This window comes from Heloderma suspectum, chromosome 5 (assembly GCF_057233095.1).
Source record: "Heloderma suspectum isolate Gila_16-S chromosome 5, 16-S_ref, whole genome shotgun sequence".
Classification (NCBI taxonomy): Eukaryota; Metazoa; Chordata; class Lepidosauria; order Squamata; family Helodermatidae; genus Heloderma; species Heloderma suspectum.
This window is the reverse complement of record NC_139462.1, coordinates 66741979-66756851: the sequence shown is the minus strand read 5'-3', so window position 1 is coordinate 66756851 and position 14873 is coordinate 66741979. Positions and strand designations below refer to the sequence as shown.

General features: G+C 41.0%; 1 protein-coding gene across 6 annotated transcripts in view; it reads right to left on the bottom strand.

Moving 5' to 3' along the window:
* TMEM131L (transmembrane 131 like) overlaps positions 1–14873 on the bottom strand; it is a 95310-nt gene that overhangs the window by 8653 nt on the left and 71784 nt on the right. For all 6 annotated transcript variants that reach the window (XM_084856296.1, XM_084856297.1, XM_084856298.1 and 3 more), the window contains 7 exons: positions 10908–11050; positions 8469–8611; positions 7892–8078; positions 5340–5525; positions 4482–4631; positions 3326–3942; positions 1613–1767 (listed from right to left, as the gene is read on the bottom strand). In XM_084856296.1, coding sequence (XP_084712422.1) covers positions 1613–1767; positions 3326–3942; positions 4482–4631; positions 5340–5525; positions 7892–8078; positions 8469–8611; positions 10908–11050 — 1581 coding nt within the window. The remainder of the gene's footprint in view (positions 1–1612; positions 1768–3325; positions 3943–4481; positions 4632–5339; positions 5526–7891; positions 8079–8468; positions 8612–10907; positions 11051–14873) is intronic.

The following is a 14873-nucleotide window of genomic DNA, read 5'->3' as shown; positions in this document are numbered from 1 at the left end:
GTTCCTCTTCAGCATGAGCAGAATTCTGTGGTCATCCACTTTAGTTCTCTTCTGTGGTCTTCCAGGCCTTTTGCTGTTGCTGAGCTTGCCAGTTAATTCCTTCTTTTTCAGGATGTTCCGCACTGTTGTACTGGCCACTCCCACTGTTTTTGCTATCACTCTGATGGGTTTATGTTGTTTCCTCAGCCTAATGATGGCCTCCTTCACTTGCATCGACACCTCTTTGGACCTCATGTTGGGAGTTCCAGTGAACAGCTACCAAATGCAAATGTAACACTCAGAACCACCTCCAGGCCTTTTATCTGCTGGATTGGTCATGGGGTACCCAGGAAACAGGTCACACCTGGCCATGCAGCTGCTTGTCAGCTATTCGTTCCATTACTTATGAGCCACCAATGATGGGGGGGCGGGCTGTACTGGCTGTACTTCCCAAATGGTTAGTGCCCCACTTTTGTCAAACCCCTTGAATTACAGCTGAAAGTCCTGATTTCACTCCCATCTGGGTGTGTTTCCTTTCAACTTCAACGTGGTGGTGTACAGAGGCCAACTGCCAAAACAGTTATCCTTGTTCCAATATTTCTGGGCCCGACCATAGCTTAGCATGCACCTTTGTCATCACTCTCCATGTTCCTTGATTCTCTTGCCAGCTAATGCCATCAAGGCATAAAGGGCTGAAATCTGAGGAACAATGGTCGATGCAATTTTGGCTGGATTAAACAGAAAATCATCTGTCAGGTTTATGACCAGCTTGGTTATATGTTCACCCAACACAAGTCTTGCATTTCTTCACTTTTTTTTAGAACCTGAATTTCTATTCCAGTAAGAGACAAAGGTGCCTGAAAAGTTATCTCAGCTTTAGATTACACAGTTACAGAAAAGCCCAACTATTCCTAAGCAATGGAAATACAAGAATCAACTTTCAATCCTATACATGTCTACTCAGAAGTAAGACCCACTGAGTTCAATGGGATGTACTTTAGGCAAGTGTGTATAGGATTGCAGACTAAGAACATTTTTGTTTTGCCCTTCAGAACTCACCTGAGGTGCAAATCTATACAGTTAAAATGAAATTATATAAGCATCCTCACACTGGATAGCAATGCAGAAAATGTTAGGATGTACTCAGATTCTAGATATCTAATGCCAAATGTAGGAAAGCCAAATTCACATTGTCATTTTTGAGGCTGAAAAAACACATTGTAACCTTTTCCACGTAAAAATAGAGCAGATTCGTTTTTTTAATGTCCCACATTGGCAGGTGGTGGGATGTTTTACAATACCAGCACCTCCTGAAAATTCTTGGGTTTTAGTGATAGTAAAGTCACCAGAGTCTGAGATATATGACCAATATTGACCAAGTCACATTGTTAAAATGGTGGGCAGGAAAAAAGAAATCTTGTGGCTATGTTTTCATCTCAAAGATCACTGCATTAACCAGACACCCACAAGTCAATAGAAACTCTCTCAAATTGCTCTTACTGAAATACCCAACTATACTTCCCTACTATTATGTTATTCATATTTTTAAAGTGTCTTTCTGTAACTACGTTTAAAAATGCTGTTTAAAGGTTCTTTTTAAGTATTAAAAGACAAAGCATGTAACAATTCAAACCTCAGCCGAAGAAAGTTCCTGTTTTCCACCACACAGTGATTCATCTTTAGGACCTTTATTTATCATCTTCTCTGTAGAAGGCTTTGTATTTACTTGTTTTTTCAAACTCTCACAGTTTTCTGTTTCATTCCCGAGAGGCACTTGCTGGCTATTCCCTTAAAAAAAGAAAAAGAAAAAAAGACAACATCACATTTATCTCACCCTGGAAAAGTAAGATGTACCATGTGCTTTTCCACAGTTCATATTAATTTTAGATACAGCTTTCAAAGATATGGGGTTGGATTCGGGCTTAGTCATGCTTCAAATATACTTTAATCACCATTATTAAATATTTAGTAATATCCATAATATATAATTTAAAGAACAGCAATACATGCTTCACGTATATCCATAAAAATAAATGGGAATTCAGTAATGACTAAATTAAGTCTCACTGATTTCAATAAGCCTACTCTAAGCATGGCTAACCCTGAATCCAACCCATGGCCACTTTTCACTATGGCAGTAATGTTTTTCTTTCCTTGACTATACAAAATTAAGATATCAAATCCACAACGTGACATGATGTTTATGTTACCATTTGTTAACAACCCTAATGTCACTCCCACTCCTTAGGCCTGGTTAAAACCATCTGTTTTTCAAACAGAAGGTCCACACAATCATTCAATACTATTCTTTAGTAGCTGATTCCTAAAAAATAAAGAATGACCTTGAGAAATTGCAACTCAGTATACAAACAAACCTTCAAAATCAAAAGTTTAGAATCAGAAGCTAGAGATCTTTTAGACACTGGGTTGGATGCAAAAAGTCTCCTTTCTGCAGCAGAAGTGTTCCTTTTTCCAAAAGAAGGAATCCTTCCATTCAGGAAAATATGCAAAACAGAACCTTTCATTTCCTTTTTATTACATTTCTGTACCTCCCAATAGCCAACACTCTCTGGGCGGTTTACAAATATTAAAAACCTTAAAAATACAATACTGTACATAATATAAATACCATTTACATAGAAACATATAAACAGACAACATGCACACACTGACATGCACTAGCCCTGATGGCTATATGCTACTTCCAGTATCAGAAGCAGTATGCCTATGTACACCCATTGCTGGGGAACATGGGCAGAAGGGTGCTGTTGCACTCATGTCCTGCTTGTGGGTTCCCTGTTGACAGGTGGTCAGCCACTGGGTGAACAGAATGCTGGACTAGATGGACACTTGGCCTGATCCAGCATGGCTCTTCTTATGTTCTCTCTCTCTCTCTCTCTCTCTCTCTCCCTCTCTCTCTCTCACACACACACACACACACACACACACAATTTTAACAATCAGTGATAAGAAATCCCAGTAATTCTTTTGGATCCAATCTACAGATTGTGACTAGAGAAATAAACTTGAGTTACTCTAGCATTTTCAATAATATTTTACTTTGGGATATAATAAAGCATGGGTTGAAGATAATAACTAGACACAAAATTATCTACACTTGCATCCTGGTCCTATGAAAGCTTACTGAGTTCCATGGGTCTTAATTCTAGCACTAGGTGTTCTACTCAAAAACTTGCCGGTGTTCTAATTGTTCTAATCCAGCAGAAGCTAGATTCTGTGAGTCCACAGAGTCTAGCTTCTGCTGACTCCTATTCTACAAATCAGCACACACATCTTTCAACTGAAATTACAGAAGATTATCTCATTCTCTATTTAAAAATATTACCATTATTCTTCCTGCAAACTTCTTGAAATTCTGATTGTTGTTGAGGTGAATGTCTTGGGAAGCGACTTTCAGACTGCTTCTTTGATGACTTCAAAGGACACAGCTCAGGTTCTTTGAGCTCAACTACATTTTCTGAAGTCTTAAGGTTCGTTTCCTTAGGAAACATATTTGTTCGAAGACCCTCCTTCAAATTGCACTCTGAAGAAGTATTTTTTATAAGTGTCGCATTTTTCAATGCACTTTCTTCTTTATCTATAAAGTTTCCCGGGTGCGTTAAGTTCTTTTGCATGTTTACATTTATGCTGTTTGCATATTTCAGGCTCAGCCAGCTTTCACTAGCAGTGCAAATGTCCTCCTTTGGTGCTGAAGTTTGGTTTTCAATCATCTGGTTCTGTTTGTCCTCAGTTGTAAGAACGGTACCACCACTTGTTGTGTTTGATTTGTGTTTACCATAGTATACAGAGCACTTATGTTTCTTCTGTGAATGACTATATGTTGCTGGACTCCTTTTGGCAGCGTTCTGGCTACGACTAGTTGCTGTGCCCACAGAAAGGGAGCCTTTTCCTTTTCCTTTATCAGAAGAACTGTAAGTATCTATAAAGGTTTTGCAGCTGCTCCTGGATTTGAAATAAAGTTATGATATTTATTGTACAGAGGTTACAGTGTCCATAAATAATGTTTAAAACATGAAAATAAAGACACTGGAAAAGAGTCATGATATTGAACACTGTATTTTTTTCCGGAAACCACCTTGATACTGTTTTGGCCGTGTTCTGCAAAAAAAGTCTTTTATTGTATGCCTTTTTTATTTTAGCCATTACATGTAAACTGGCTACAGATAGGAAGGGTGCTGGCCTTGCTGGCCCTCTGAATCTATGTCACACATGGAATTGCTCCCCCACCAAGAAGAGATTCAAGCTCCTGATGTGGATATACCTTGCATATCTCCATGATGTACAATGAGCTGGTTTTTATCATCATCTGAATAGAGACAACAACTAGTCATCTAAATATTAAGAGTAGCCATCCTTCCTGAGACAGTAGAATTAGCAACCACCATGTATCTATTTTCAAAATCAAACTGCAGCACCAACATCAACTCAACCCTTTAAAAAATCCCCTCAAGAGTCTTATATAGAAATAGAAGATTTATTACTTGTAAGAATCAGAGCTGATGATATCCACAGAACTGTTGTTTTGCAATGGAGAAGAACTGGGATTTGGCCTCTGTCTTGACTTCATGAATTCTGTTAGAATGTACTGGGCTTGTTGGAAAGCTATCAGAATTACACCAAGTAGAGACAAGCTGCAAGAGAGAGGAATGCTTGTATAAGATGAAATATGCCAAAAATAAAGCAAGAACCATGCTTAAGATGTTGGAATAATAAAGAACACCCAGTCAAATGTGTGATTGTGACCACTGTTAAAGTTGTTATAGTCAATATCTGCATGGGAGGGGCTCCATATGCATCAATAAAACTACTTGAGAAGTCTCCCTCAATACCCCTTTAAAGCCATCTGTGGAGACTGGAAAACTTCAGATAGTTTATCCCCACCACGGCCCCCAGTAGCTCCTTACTGGCCTATCCTTTCTATGTCCTCATTTCCTGCTGTTTATATCATCTGTAAACAAGGTGCCTAGTAAATTATTGTTCTGAGAGCTTCTGTCTCTGACAGTCACTTTCAGGGCAGCTATTTTGTACATAAGTATGCAAACTGTGAAAATTCTTGCCACAACTTCAAAAAAGTAAATGGATGCAATTTCTCCATTCATGGGTGCTCACTGCCTGTCTACAACAATGTAATCGATACTGTCTGCACCAATGTTTATAAGCACACAAAGTCCTTTTGAAAAAGAAGGCGAAGGGCTGCAACAAGAAAAGCTACAATGGCATTTCACAAAAAGCAGCTGTTAAAATTTGTTTGAAAAGTTATTCTAGTTGGCTAAGGAATTGGTTTGATAAGTTTTTAATTTGTAAAGAATTGAAAAGGTCTTGAGAATTAATTGCTTTACCTGACAAAGAGCACCGTAAGCCTCCAGAAAGACTCTTCCCAGCTGGGTCCTGGCACAACATCTGCACACAGGGGTAAAAGATGATGAGGAAGGGTGACATTGAGGGTGAAGTGGAACTCAACACCAGCAGCAGTCACCAGAGTCAGCTCTCGAATGACCCAAGAAGAAGTAAAATCTGGAGTAAACCTGCATTGGGAGAAAATAAAAAAACAATGAAGCTGTTAACATTTTTAATGGGTTCTATAGCTTTCAAGGTTGTTGTTTAGACCTCTACTTGGCAGTTCAGGCTCCAATTAATCCGTTTTTTTCTTTAGAGATCAAGACACCTTCTCCTTGGTACCACCCTCCTCTGATTCACACATAGCCCTTCGAACACATAGGAACATCCATTCATTGAGCAGACATTACCCATAGTCATAGCTATCCAACTGTACACATACCCATTACACAAAGAATATCCTGTGCTCTCTTCTGTTGTGAAAAGATTCAAGTAGAAGCCCTAAAGTAACCTAGAAGTTATTGAAACACCTATATCAAGGGGATCAACTGGCTACTGCATTTTTCTATGCGGTTTCTGGCAGCCTCTGTGGTTAGCACTAACTGCACCATCACCATCTCTCCATCTGTGCCACTTTCTTGTCACACAAATAGCTCCAATTTTCTTCCTTTAAACTCCTTCCCCACCTACTGTTTATTGTAGGCTCCCTGTGATTCATATCACAAACATCCCAGGGAAATGCAGCTCTCCTCCTGAGAAATCCTTTTTCTGGAGCCTAATAAAGCATCCTGCCTTGAAGACAGTGCTGGGAGCAGTGTTTGATGGAGACACACTGAATAATATCAAAATTATTACAGTGTATGTGGAGCTTGAAGGAGGAGTGGCAATCTTTACCTCCCTGGGAGAGAGATGTTTGTATTATATTTCTATTTCTGTGTTTAGGCTTTATTCTCTCCCATGTTTAGTTTCAGGCTGTTGTATTAGGTCAGTTAATTTGTACTGTTTTATAGAAAGTTGTATGGATTGAGTTTTTTATTATGTATTTGCTCAATTATACTGTGGTTATTTGTATGTATTCCAACTGTGCTTCTTAAATTGGTTTAAACCACTCTGGGCATACAAATAAATAGATGTTGATGATATAACTCAGGATTTAATCTGGAGTAAGAAATGCTATTGAAATCAAATGCTTCCAATGCGTAAGTGCTTATATTCACAGGCTACTGCACGGAAAACAATTTAGAAATTCTGAATAATGCCAGTACCTAGCTTCTAATTAAGTAGGGTGAAAAACAGAGAGCTATCTGGCATAGGATCACCGTAGTCATCTGAAACAAGCCAGTTATATAACTCTGCTAAACAAAAAAATTGCACTCCCTATATAAATACACTTTAAGGTGCAAATAGATTTTCTATGCTTTGGAGAAAATAACCGATTTTGATTTATGTAGAAGAGAGGTGGGGAATCTCCAGCCCAAGGGCTGGATTCCCATCTAGGCCACCAGCTTCATTCCAAGGCTCTGCCCCCTCTCCCTGGTCCCATCCAATGGTCAGCACTAGAGAAACAATTCAAGGGAAACCTGCTCTTATCTCTGATCAGTAATTGGAGGGAAGAATGGTGTTTCACTTGTCAGTAGAAAAAGATAACCTCTCTTCAGTGCTGTCAAGGGAAACCCCTACTCTTAGCTGATCAGTGATTGGAGAAAAGAGTGGGGTTTCAACCCTTTTCAACTCTAAAGGCTGCCTTCAGCGCTGACAAGGGGAAGGCATTCATTTTCTTTGTGCAGAGAGGCATGGAGCAATTGCCTCCATGCCTCTCTCTGCACAGAGAAAGGTGGCCCTTTCTCTATGCACAGAAAGGTACAGAGTGATCATCATCTCCATGCCTCTGATGATGTCAGGCAGTGGGACCCTCCCCTAATGCTATCTGCCCCCTGGGGCTTGTCCCAGGAGGAAATCCAGCCCCTGAGGCAGGAACGTTTCCCCACCCCTTATGTAGAAGGATGTTCACTGCAATGCATCTCCAGTTCTTGGTTTGAAATCTAGTGCTTATAATAAAGTTATTGGTTAATTTTTCCTACTGCTGAAAGGTCTTCCCAGCAAAGTTAGTAGCCAGAGCTGACAACTTTTAGTTGAGCAACTCTTACCCATCCACAGAACATGTTACAGAATAAGAAAACTTAATTTTTCTTCAGTTTTGTAACTGCCCTCGCAGAATTACTCTTGGAGAGCATTCTCTTGACTAGAAAACACATTCCCTCAAACACCATAAATTACAAGCTCTGCAGCCAACAAGGCACATAACCTTGCTAGTAGCTAATTTCGAAATTAGCACTTTAAAGATTAATACTATATATTATAGAAATCTTTAAAGCAGTTATAGAAATGAGATCTTAAGTCTGTAAAGAATGTTTACTAGAAAAAAGGGCATTTGTAGTATTTTTTAAATGAGAACGGAACATTTCAAGAAAGTACTTGTCCTGCCTTTAATAAGAATCAAACACAATTCTAAAATACATTTGTTTGTCAATTAAGAAAAGAGGCAAATGCTTACACAATGCTAATCTCCCGTGAAGAGTTCTGTGCCAGAAAAAAGTCCTGGCAATCGAGTACTTCAAACCCATATCCTTGGCAACTGTATCCATTAATCTTCATAGAGGTTATAGTGATAGGAAGATGACCGATATTTTCAACCTTAAAATTCTTTGTGATAGATAATATTTGCCTGCCATCTTTCAGTTCTGAAGAAAACAAAATCAACATTTAATTGTTTTCACAGTAGCCATTAAGAGCCATCTTGAGGTACTACTGTACTAATGAACAAAAACAATATTTTCTCACAACTGTGCTGCAATACATTCATTGATATCATGGAAGGGAGAGGGGAGCAAGAAAGTGACATGTAATGTCACTTCACATGCAACATCTTCCTCGCATAAAATGTAGGAAATATGTGCACCAGGGTATACCATCAGTGTGGTGATAGCACATGTATATTACCTCGAGTATTCACAGCAGAAATGATGACGACGTGTGAGAAAATAGACATGCATGTGATATTCACACATGGCTGTACCCATGAGTGTGCACATCCCACTTCGTCCCTTCCTGCCAAACAGGTTGTCACTCACGTCGCCTGCAGTCCATGAGAGTCGACTCTGGCACTTTAAATCGAAGGGATCCTCCTGTCCCTGGCAACCGTCCCCCTACTTTCAATAGTTCCCTGGCTCCGATGCCTTCAACATAAACCACATCCAGAACAGTCAAGTTATTCCTGCAAAAAAGCAAGGAAGACTTAACAACTGGATTTAAGGAAAGGAAAGGCAGCTTCCAACCATTTCACTCAACAGCACAAAACTTGGGCATCCACTGGAAAAATGATCAATTTTTATCCATTGCTGAGACCAAACAAAATTACTGTGGATGTAGGTTATTTCAGTCTTTTGTATACAGCAAATCTAAGCTTTTTGGAAGCCCAGAAGACCAGCTGTTGGACGAATTGTGGCAACTAGTTTTATGAGAGGCCACCATGATGAGGAAATGGAAGGGGGAGGACCTTCATCACTACCGAATGGACTGTCAGAAAGTCTCATCACCCCCTCTACAAAGACCTCCTTAGGAGATTGGATTTAGCCCAAGGGCCTCCAGTTGCTAATACCTAAACTAAGACAATCACAGCCAGAGACAGATAGTGAAATTAATCTTTCCCTGGTTATTCTCTGTATAACCTGACACCTAGCCTTGGCACTGTCTGCTCTGATTCTGAGAACTGCACTTCCATGATGTATAAATTATATTACACATTACCTTTTCTGCTTACTTCTGACCTTAAGTGCAGGTTGGTTGGTTTGTTTACAAAGCACCAGTGTACTCAATCGGAATTGGGTCCCTAGTGTAGGGATATTTATTTATTTAAGTTCCTTCTATACCACTTGATATCTCAGGATTTCCAAGCAGTATACACAAAAGCACATACACTACAATATAAAAACCAATATAAAAACAGCATAAAACAATAAATCCCTTAAAAACATTACAACAAAGCAGTAAAAGAGAGCAGTGTCATCGATTACAAGTCAAGGAAAGCCTGAGTGAACAAATGCATGTTCAAGAGCTGTTTGAAGCTCACCAGTTTCCACCATTCATATATTGGGGTTTTAACCCTCTGCCCTCTGCTGTGGTTCCAAGCTAGATCGGGGGCCCATGCGTCTGCAATTGGCATTGCCAAAAAGGATCAATTCATTTCAGTGGGGGTGCATTTTTAAAAAGTGCGCACTGAAATGTGTACTTTTTTTGACAATGCAAATTGCAGGCCCAGGAGCCCCAATCCAGATCAGGACTACAGTATGGGATTAAAGATTAAAGTCCCACTACCCCCAACACTACAGTCCCAAACTGTTTTGGCAGCCCCACATTGGAAATTTGTTAAAACACAACACAACAAAACACTGCACTGAAGGATAGAATTGCATAGGAAAGGTAAGGTGTAGTTTGGCCCTTAGAATCCTGATATATGATCTAAACAGGGTCCCTTTTACCAGATCCATGGTTATAAGGAGGACAGGAGGGAAAGCCAATAGAGAAACCTTATAGTAGCAATTAGGATGCACAAAAATGAGTAACAGTAATTAAGCTGAAATTAAACCCCAAAGCCTAATCTTTTAGTATACCAAAACATATAAGTGATGAGGAACGTATCTGGGCGTTTAAGTAATACTATGAACTCCTGCTGGCCAATGTAAATACATGAAGTACTAAATGTTTTGTGAGTTGAAATATAACCTGCTGTATTTTGTAGGCCCAGAGATGAATATTCATAAGTACAGAATATTAAGAGCAGACTACAACTGAGCTGAAGGGACTACAATATGCATTTTAGTGCTTCTTGCTTTCAATATGTTTAGAAAGAGCTACCTCCTCATTTTCCCCTCATGAAGTGTTTTCCATAACTCCAAAAACGTCTACACCCATATATTTGCACATATGTAGGAATGAGAGGAACAGCAAGGCGAGGTTCTCCAAGTTCCTCTTCATTTTTTATTCTAATTGCAACCTTCCCACTCCCGTTCGAATGGGAAAAGTATGTATGTGGGGTGCATTTTTTAAAAGTGCACATTAAAATGTATACTTTCCCCCCCTCTGGCTAAAGTGCAAAAGGGTGAATTTGGAAAAATTAAATTAAGGCATGCATTTTTCCAAAATAGGCATTTTATGAACAAGCATTACAAGACCAGGAATGTGTGAGCTCTGCCTGCAAAATGTGCTCATGTTCGGGGATATGAACAGGCAAATTCTGGTCTTATAGATTCTATAAAATTCTCATGCAACCTTGCGTGTGTGTGTGCGCGCGCGTGCGTGCATGCTTAAAGCACATATCATATTCAATATTATTTGTTCTCAGTGATATATATGACAAAATGTTTTTATAACAACTTCCTTTTAAATATAAGGTATAATTCACATTTTAGAAGACGTTTCAGGTGGACCTGATGTATTTGAATGGAAATCTGAAATAAACTTTTCCAAGATTATGTCCGATTCTCTCTACAGAAGGTCAAGGATACACCTACCTTACCAATATAAGGGAAGTTACCCTTTTGTAATCAAGAGGTGTAAAGACAACACCAACTCTCTTAGCTTCTAAAGGTTGCAATTTTAAATGAAGCACCTCAGAACTAGATCCAACGTAACCATGGTCCTCTTGTAGTTCATCCTACAAAAGAACCAAAAAGAAACAAGGAAACAAAAACATTAGTACGATATCCATCTCTGGGTGTCATGACATCACTTAATAATGCCAGTACATTGCTTGTTAAGGAGCATTTGTTCCAATTTTTAGGGCTCAAACCTATGGGGATAGGCAGCCACCTCTGAACTCGGAGGCCACCGCCTATCCAATGGAGGGCAGGAAAAGAATGGAGAGGATCGTTCCCTCCGCGCTTCTTCTGCCCTGCATTTGTGGCTAGACAGTCGATTTTGGCTATTTAGCTGCTGGAAGGCGCAGCAGGGGAAGAGGCTGCCGGATGACACATAGGATGTGTCGTACCGGCATTTCCACCTTCCCCACCCTGGAACACCCCATTTTGGCCACTCCATGCTCCTCTTCCGAGTGCGGAGCACAAGGCCATTCCACACTGCCTGCAAGGCAGAATGGAAGGGGGGGAAGGTCGGTTCCCGGAAACCCACATATCCTATGGCCATCTAGCTGCTCCCTCCATGTAATAAAAAAACCCCTCAAACTTTTCAGTGTAGCAACACACCTAATTGCTTACTTCGCCAACAAATTTCATTTTATTATGGGGTAGAGGGATTGTCCTTTTCTCACACTCTTTAGTTAGAAAAACCTGTTTTAATCTTTTCAATAGATTGTATTAAGGTGGGGACTTCTGGCCACTACATTTATCAACTGAGACAACCATCCTATGGTCCCTAGACAGTGTCCCAGGGGCCATAGAGAAAACCCCTCTGAGGCTGTAGACAGAGCTCAGACTTTGGAAGTGTTTTCCTGACGTTGGAGCCCGCATTCTGGCTCCAGCCAGCCACCACAGAAGTTTCCATGGTGGCTCCCTCTACGAGGTCAGAACTCTGACCTCGTAGAGTAGGGGTGAAATGAGCATTTGGGAAGCATGCCGGAGGGTGAGGAGGGAGTGACTAAGGATGCAAGGAATCCCACCCAGCTTCCAATCATGCCTCTGTTTTCTAAATGTTTCCCTCCCATTGCCGGCAATGGGAGAGAATTATTTTTCTTCTGTCTGTGGACAGAAGAAAAATACTGTAAGCCCTGTCTTACTTTTTACTTCCACCCTGTTAGCAAGAGCCAGAAGGGCATAGGAAGGAATGGAGTGCACCAGTATCAGATCACTCTGTTGAGAGCACAGGATTACTCTCAGAAGTTACTTTCTTAACCTGTTACTTTAGCACAGCACAATACTAAATGTTATGAATATAACAGTGTTATCAGTATTTCCTTCTTAATTATCAGGCACCAATGTTATACCTATACAAACAGAGGTTTAGGTAGTGCTGTCCATCTGCAGCCATCTTAGTTCCCATTCAGAATCAATGGGACTTAACTCATGATTATCGTATCCCATGGATTTCAACTACATAAATCCCTGTGTTCTGGGCTATTTTTCTGCAGTGACTAGCACCATCTGCTTCTGACTACACTCTTTGGCACAGCCCATGTATAGGAGGACAGATTTTTCTGTAACCTAAACAACATTATTTCATCTTTCCATTGTAATGAAGGACATACAACTGTAGTAATAAGTGTCTTTTTGTTTTTAAACTGAAAAAAAAATATTTTTATATTATTTTCATAGTCAACACCAGCTTTGGATAGTTGGATGCCTTTCCTCTAGGTAAAGAAAACTGATTCTCATCTTAGCACAAAGCTCCATCCCCAAAGACTTACTAAAAAATACATTTGGAATAGAAGATGCTCAACTCAGGGTGTGGGGCGCCGGGAGGCTAAAAACTTGGATTGAAAACAAGATCATCATATCACCATTTGGCTTCAGACACTAATCTTGAGCGTGCCCAGAGCAATGCACTCTAGTAAAGTTTATAGCAACCATGGGAACCAGAGAACACTGGCAGTAGATGATGTAAATTGCTACAGATCTTAGGCTAAACCTGCATAATGTAAGAAAAGATATTCTGCTGGAAATAAAAACAGAGCAGTTTGGAGCAGATATCAAATGGATATTTAAATCCAGTTTATGTGAAAGTACGACAGCACATCTGAAGGGCTGAGTGAGATGAACCAAATAAGAAATTATTATTATAATATTTATTTATACCCCGCCTTTTTCCCAGTACTGGGACACAAGGCAGCTTACAAAAATTAAAACATATACAATTAAAACATATGAAAATATACCAAAGTGAAAATATAATTAAACAACAGTGCAATTAAAATTATATTAAAACATTAAAACAGCATTTTAAAACAGCATTTTAGCAGCTTACCCCCAGGTCCCAAACGCCTGCTGGAACAAGAATGTTTTAGCCTGCCTCTGGAAACACATCAAGGAGGGAGCCATCCTAGCCTCCCTGGGAAGGTGTTCCACAGCCATGGGGCAGCCACTGAGAAGGCCCTCTCCCGGGTTCCCACCAAATGTGCCAGTGACAGTGGTGGGACTGAGAGAAGGGCCTCCCCAGAAGATCTCAGAACACAGGCAAGTTCATAAGGGAGGATACAGTTTCTCACATAACCTGGATCGGAGCTGTATAGCACTTTATAGGTCAAAGCCAGCACTTTGAATTGTGCCCGGAAACAGACTGGAAGCCAGTGAAGCTGTTTTAACAAGGGAATTGTATGTTCCCTGTAACCAGCCCCAGTCAACAGTCTGGCAGCAGCTCTTTGAACCAACTGCAGTTTCCAAACACGCTACATAGGCAGCCCCACGTAGAGCGCACTGCAGTAATCCAAACGGGATGTAACTAAGGCATGTGTCACCGTGGCCGTGGCCATCTCCAGGAATGGGTGCAGTTGGCGCACTAGTTTTAACTGTGCAAAGGCACTCCTGGCCACCACTGAAACCTGAGCATCCAGGAGCACCCCCAAACTGAATCCAGGAGCACCCCCAAACTGCGAACCTGAGTCTTCGGGGGGAGTGGTAACCCCATCCAACACAGGCTGAATCCCTATTCCCTGATCTGCCTTTTGACTGACGGGGAGCACCTCTGTCTTGTCTGGATTAAGTTTCAATTCGTTCTCCCTCATCCAGTCCATTACTGATGCCAAACACTGGTTAAGGACAGAAACAGCTTCCTCGGAATCTGGTGGAAAGGAGCAGTAGAGCTGGGCATCATCAGCATACTGGTGGCACCGAACTCCAAAACTCCGGACAACCTCGCCCAGCAGTTTCATGTAGATACTATATAGCATGAAGGACAGAACAGAACCCTGAGGGGCCCCACAAGCCAGCAGCCATGGAGTCAAACAGGCATCCCCCAACACTACCTTCTGAGTTCACCCCGCTAGGAAGGAATAGAGCCACTGTAAAACATATCTCCAAGACCCATCCCAGTGAGGTGTCCCAGAAGAATACCATGGTCGATGGTATCGAACACCGCTGAGAGGTCTGGCAGAACTAACAGGGACACACTCCCACTGTCCAGTTCCCGGTGTAGGTCATCCACCAAGGCGACCAAAGCTGTCTCAATCCCATACCCAGGCCTGAAACCAGATTGAAATGGACCAAGATAATCTGCTTCATCCAGGAACCCCTGGAGCTGGGAGGCCACCACACGCTCTAATACCTTGCCCCAAAATGGTACGTTAAGAGACTGGACGATAGTTATCTAGTATGGTGGGATTCAGGGAAGGCTTCTTCAAAAGATGTCTCACAACTGCCTCTTTTAAACATAATGGAACAACGCCTTGTTCCAGAGAGGCATTAACCACTCCCATTGTCCACTCAGCCAGTCCTCCTCTGGCCTCTTTTAATAAGCCAGGAGGGGCAAGGATCCAGCATACATGCTGTGGCTCTCACCGCTCCAAGGATCCTGTCCACATCCTCGGGCTG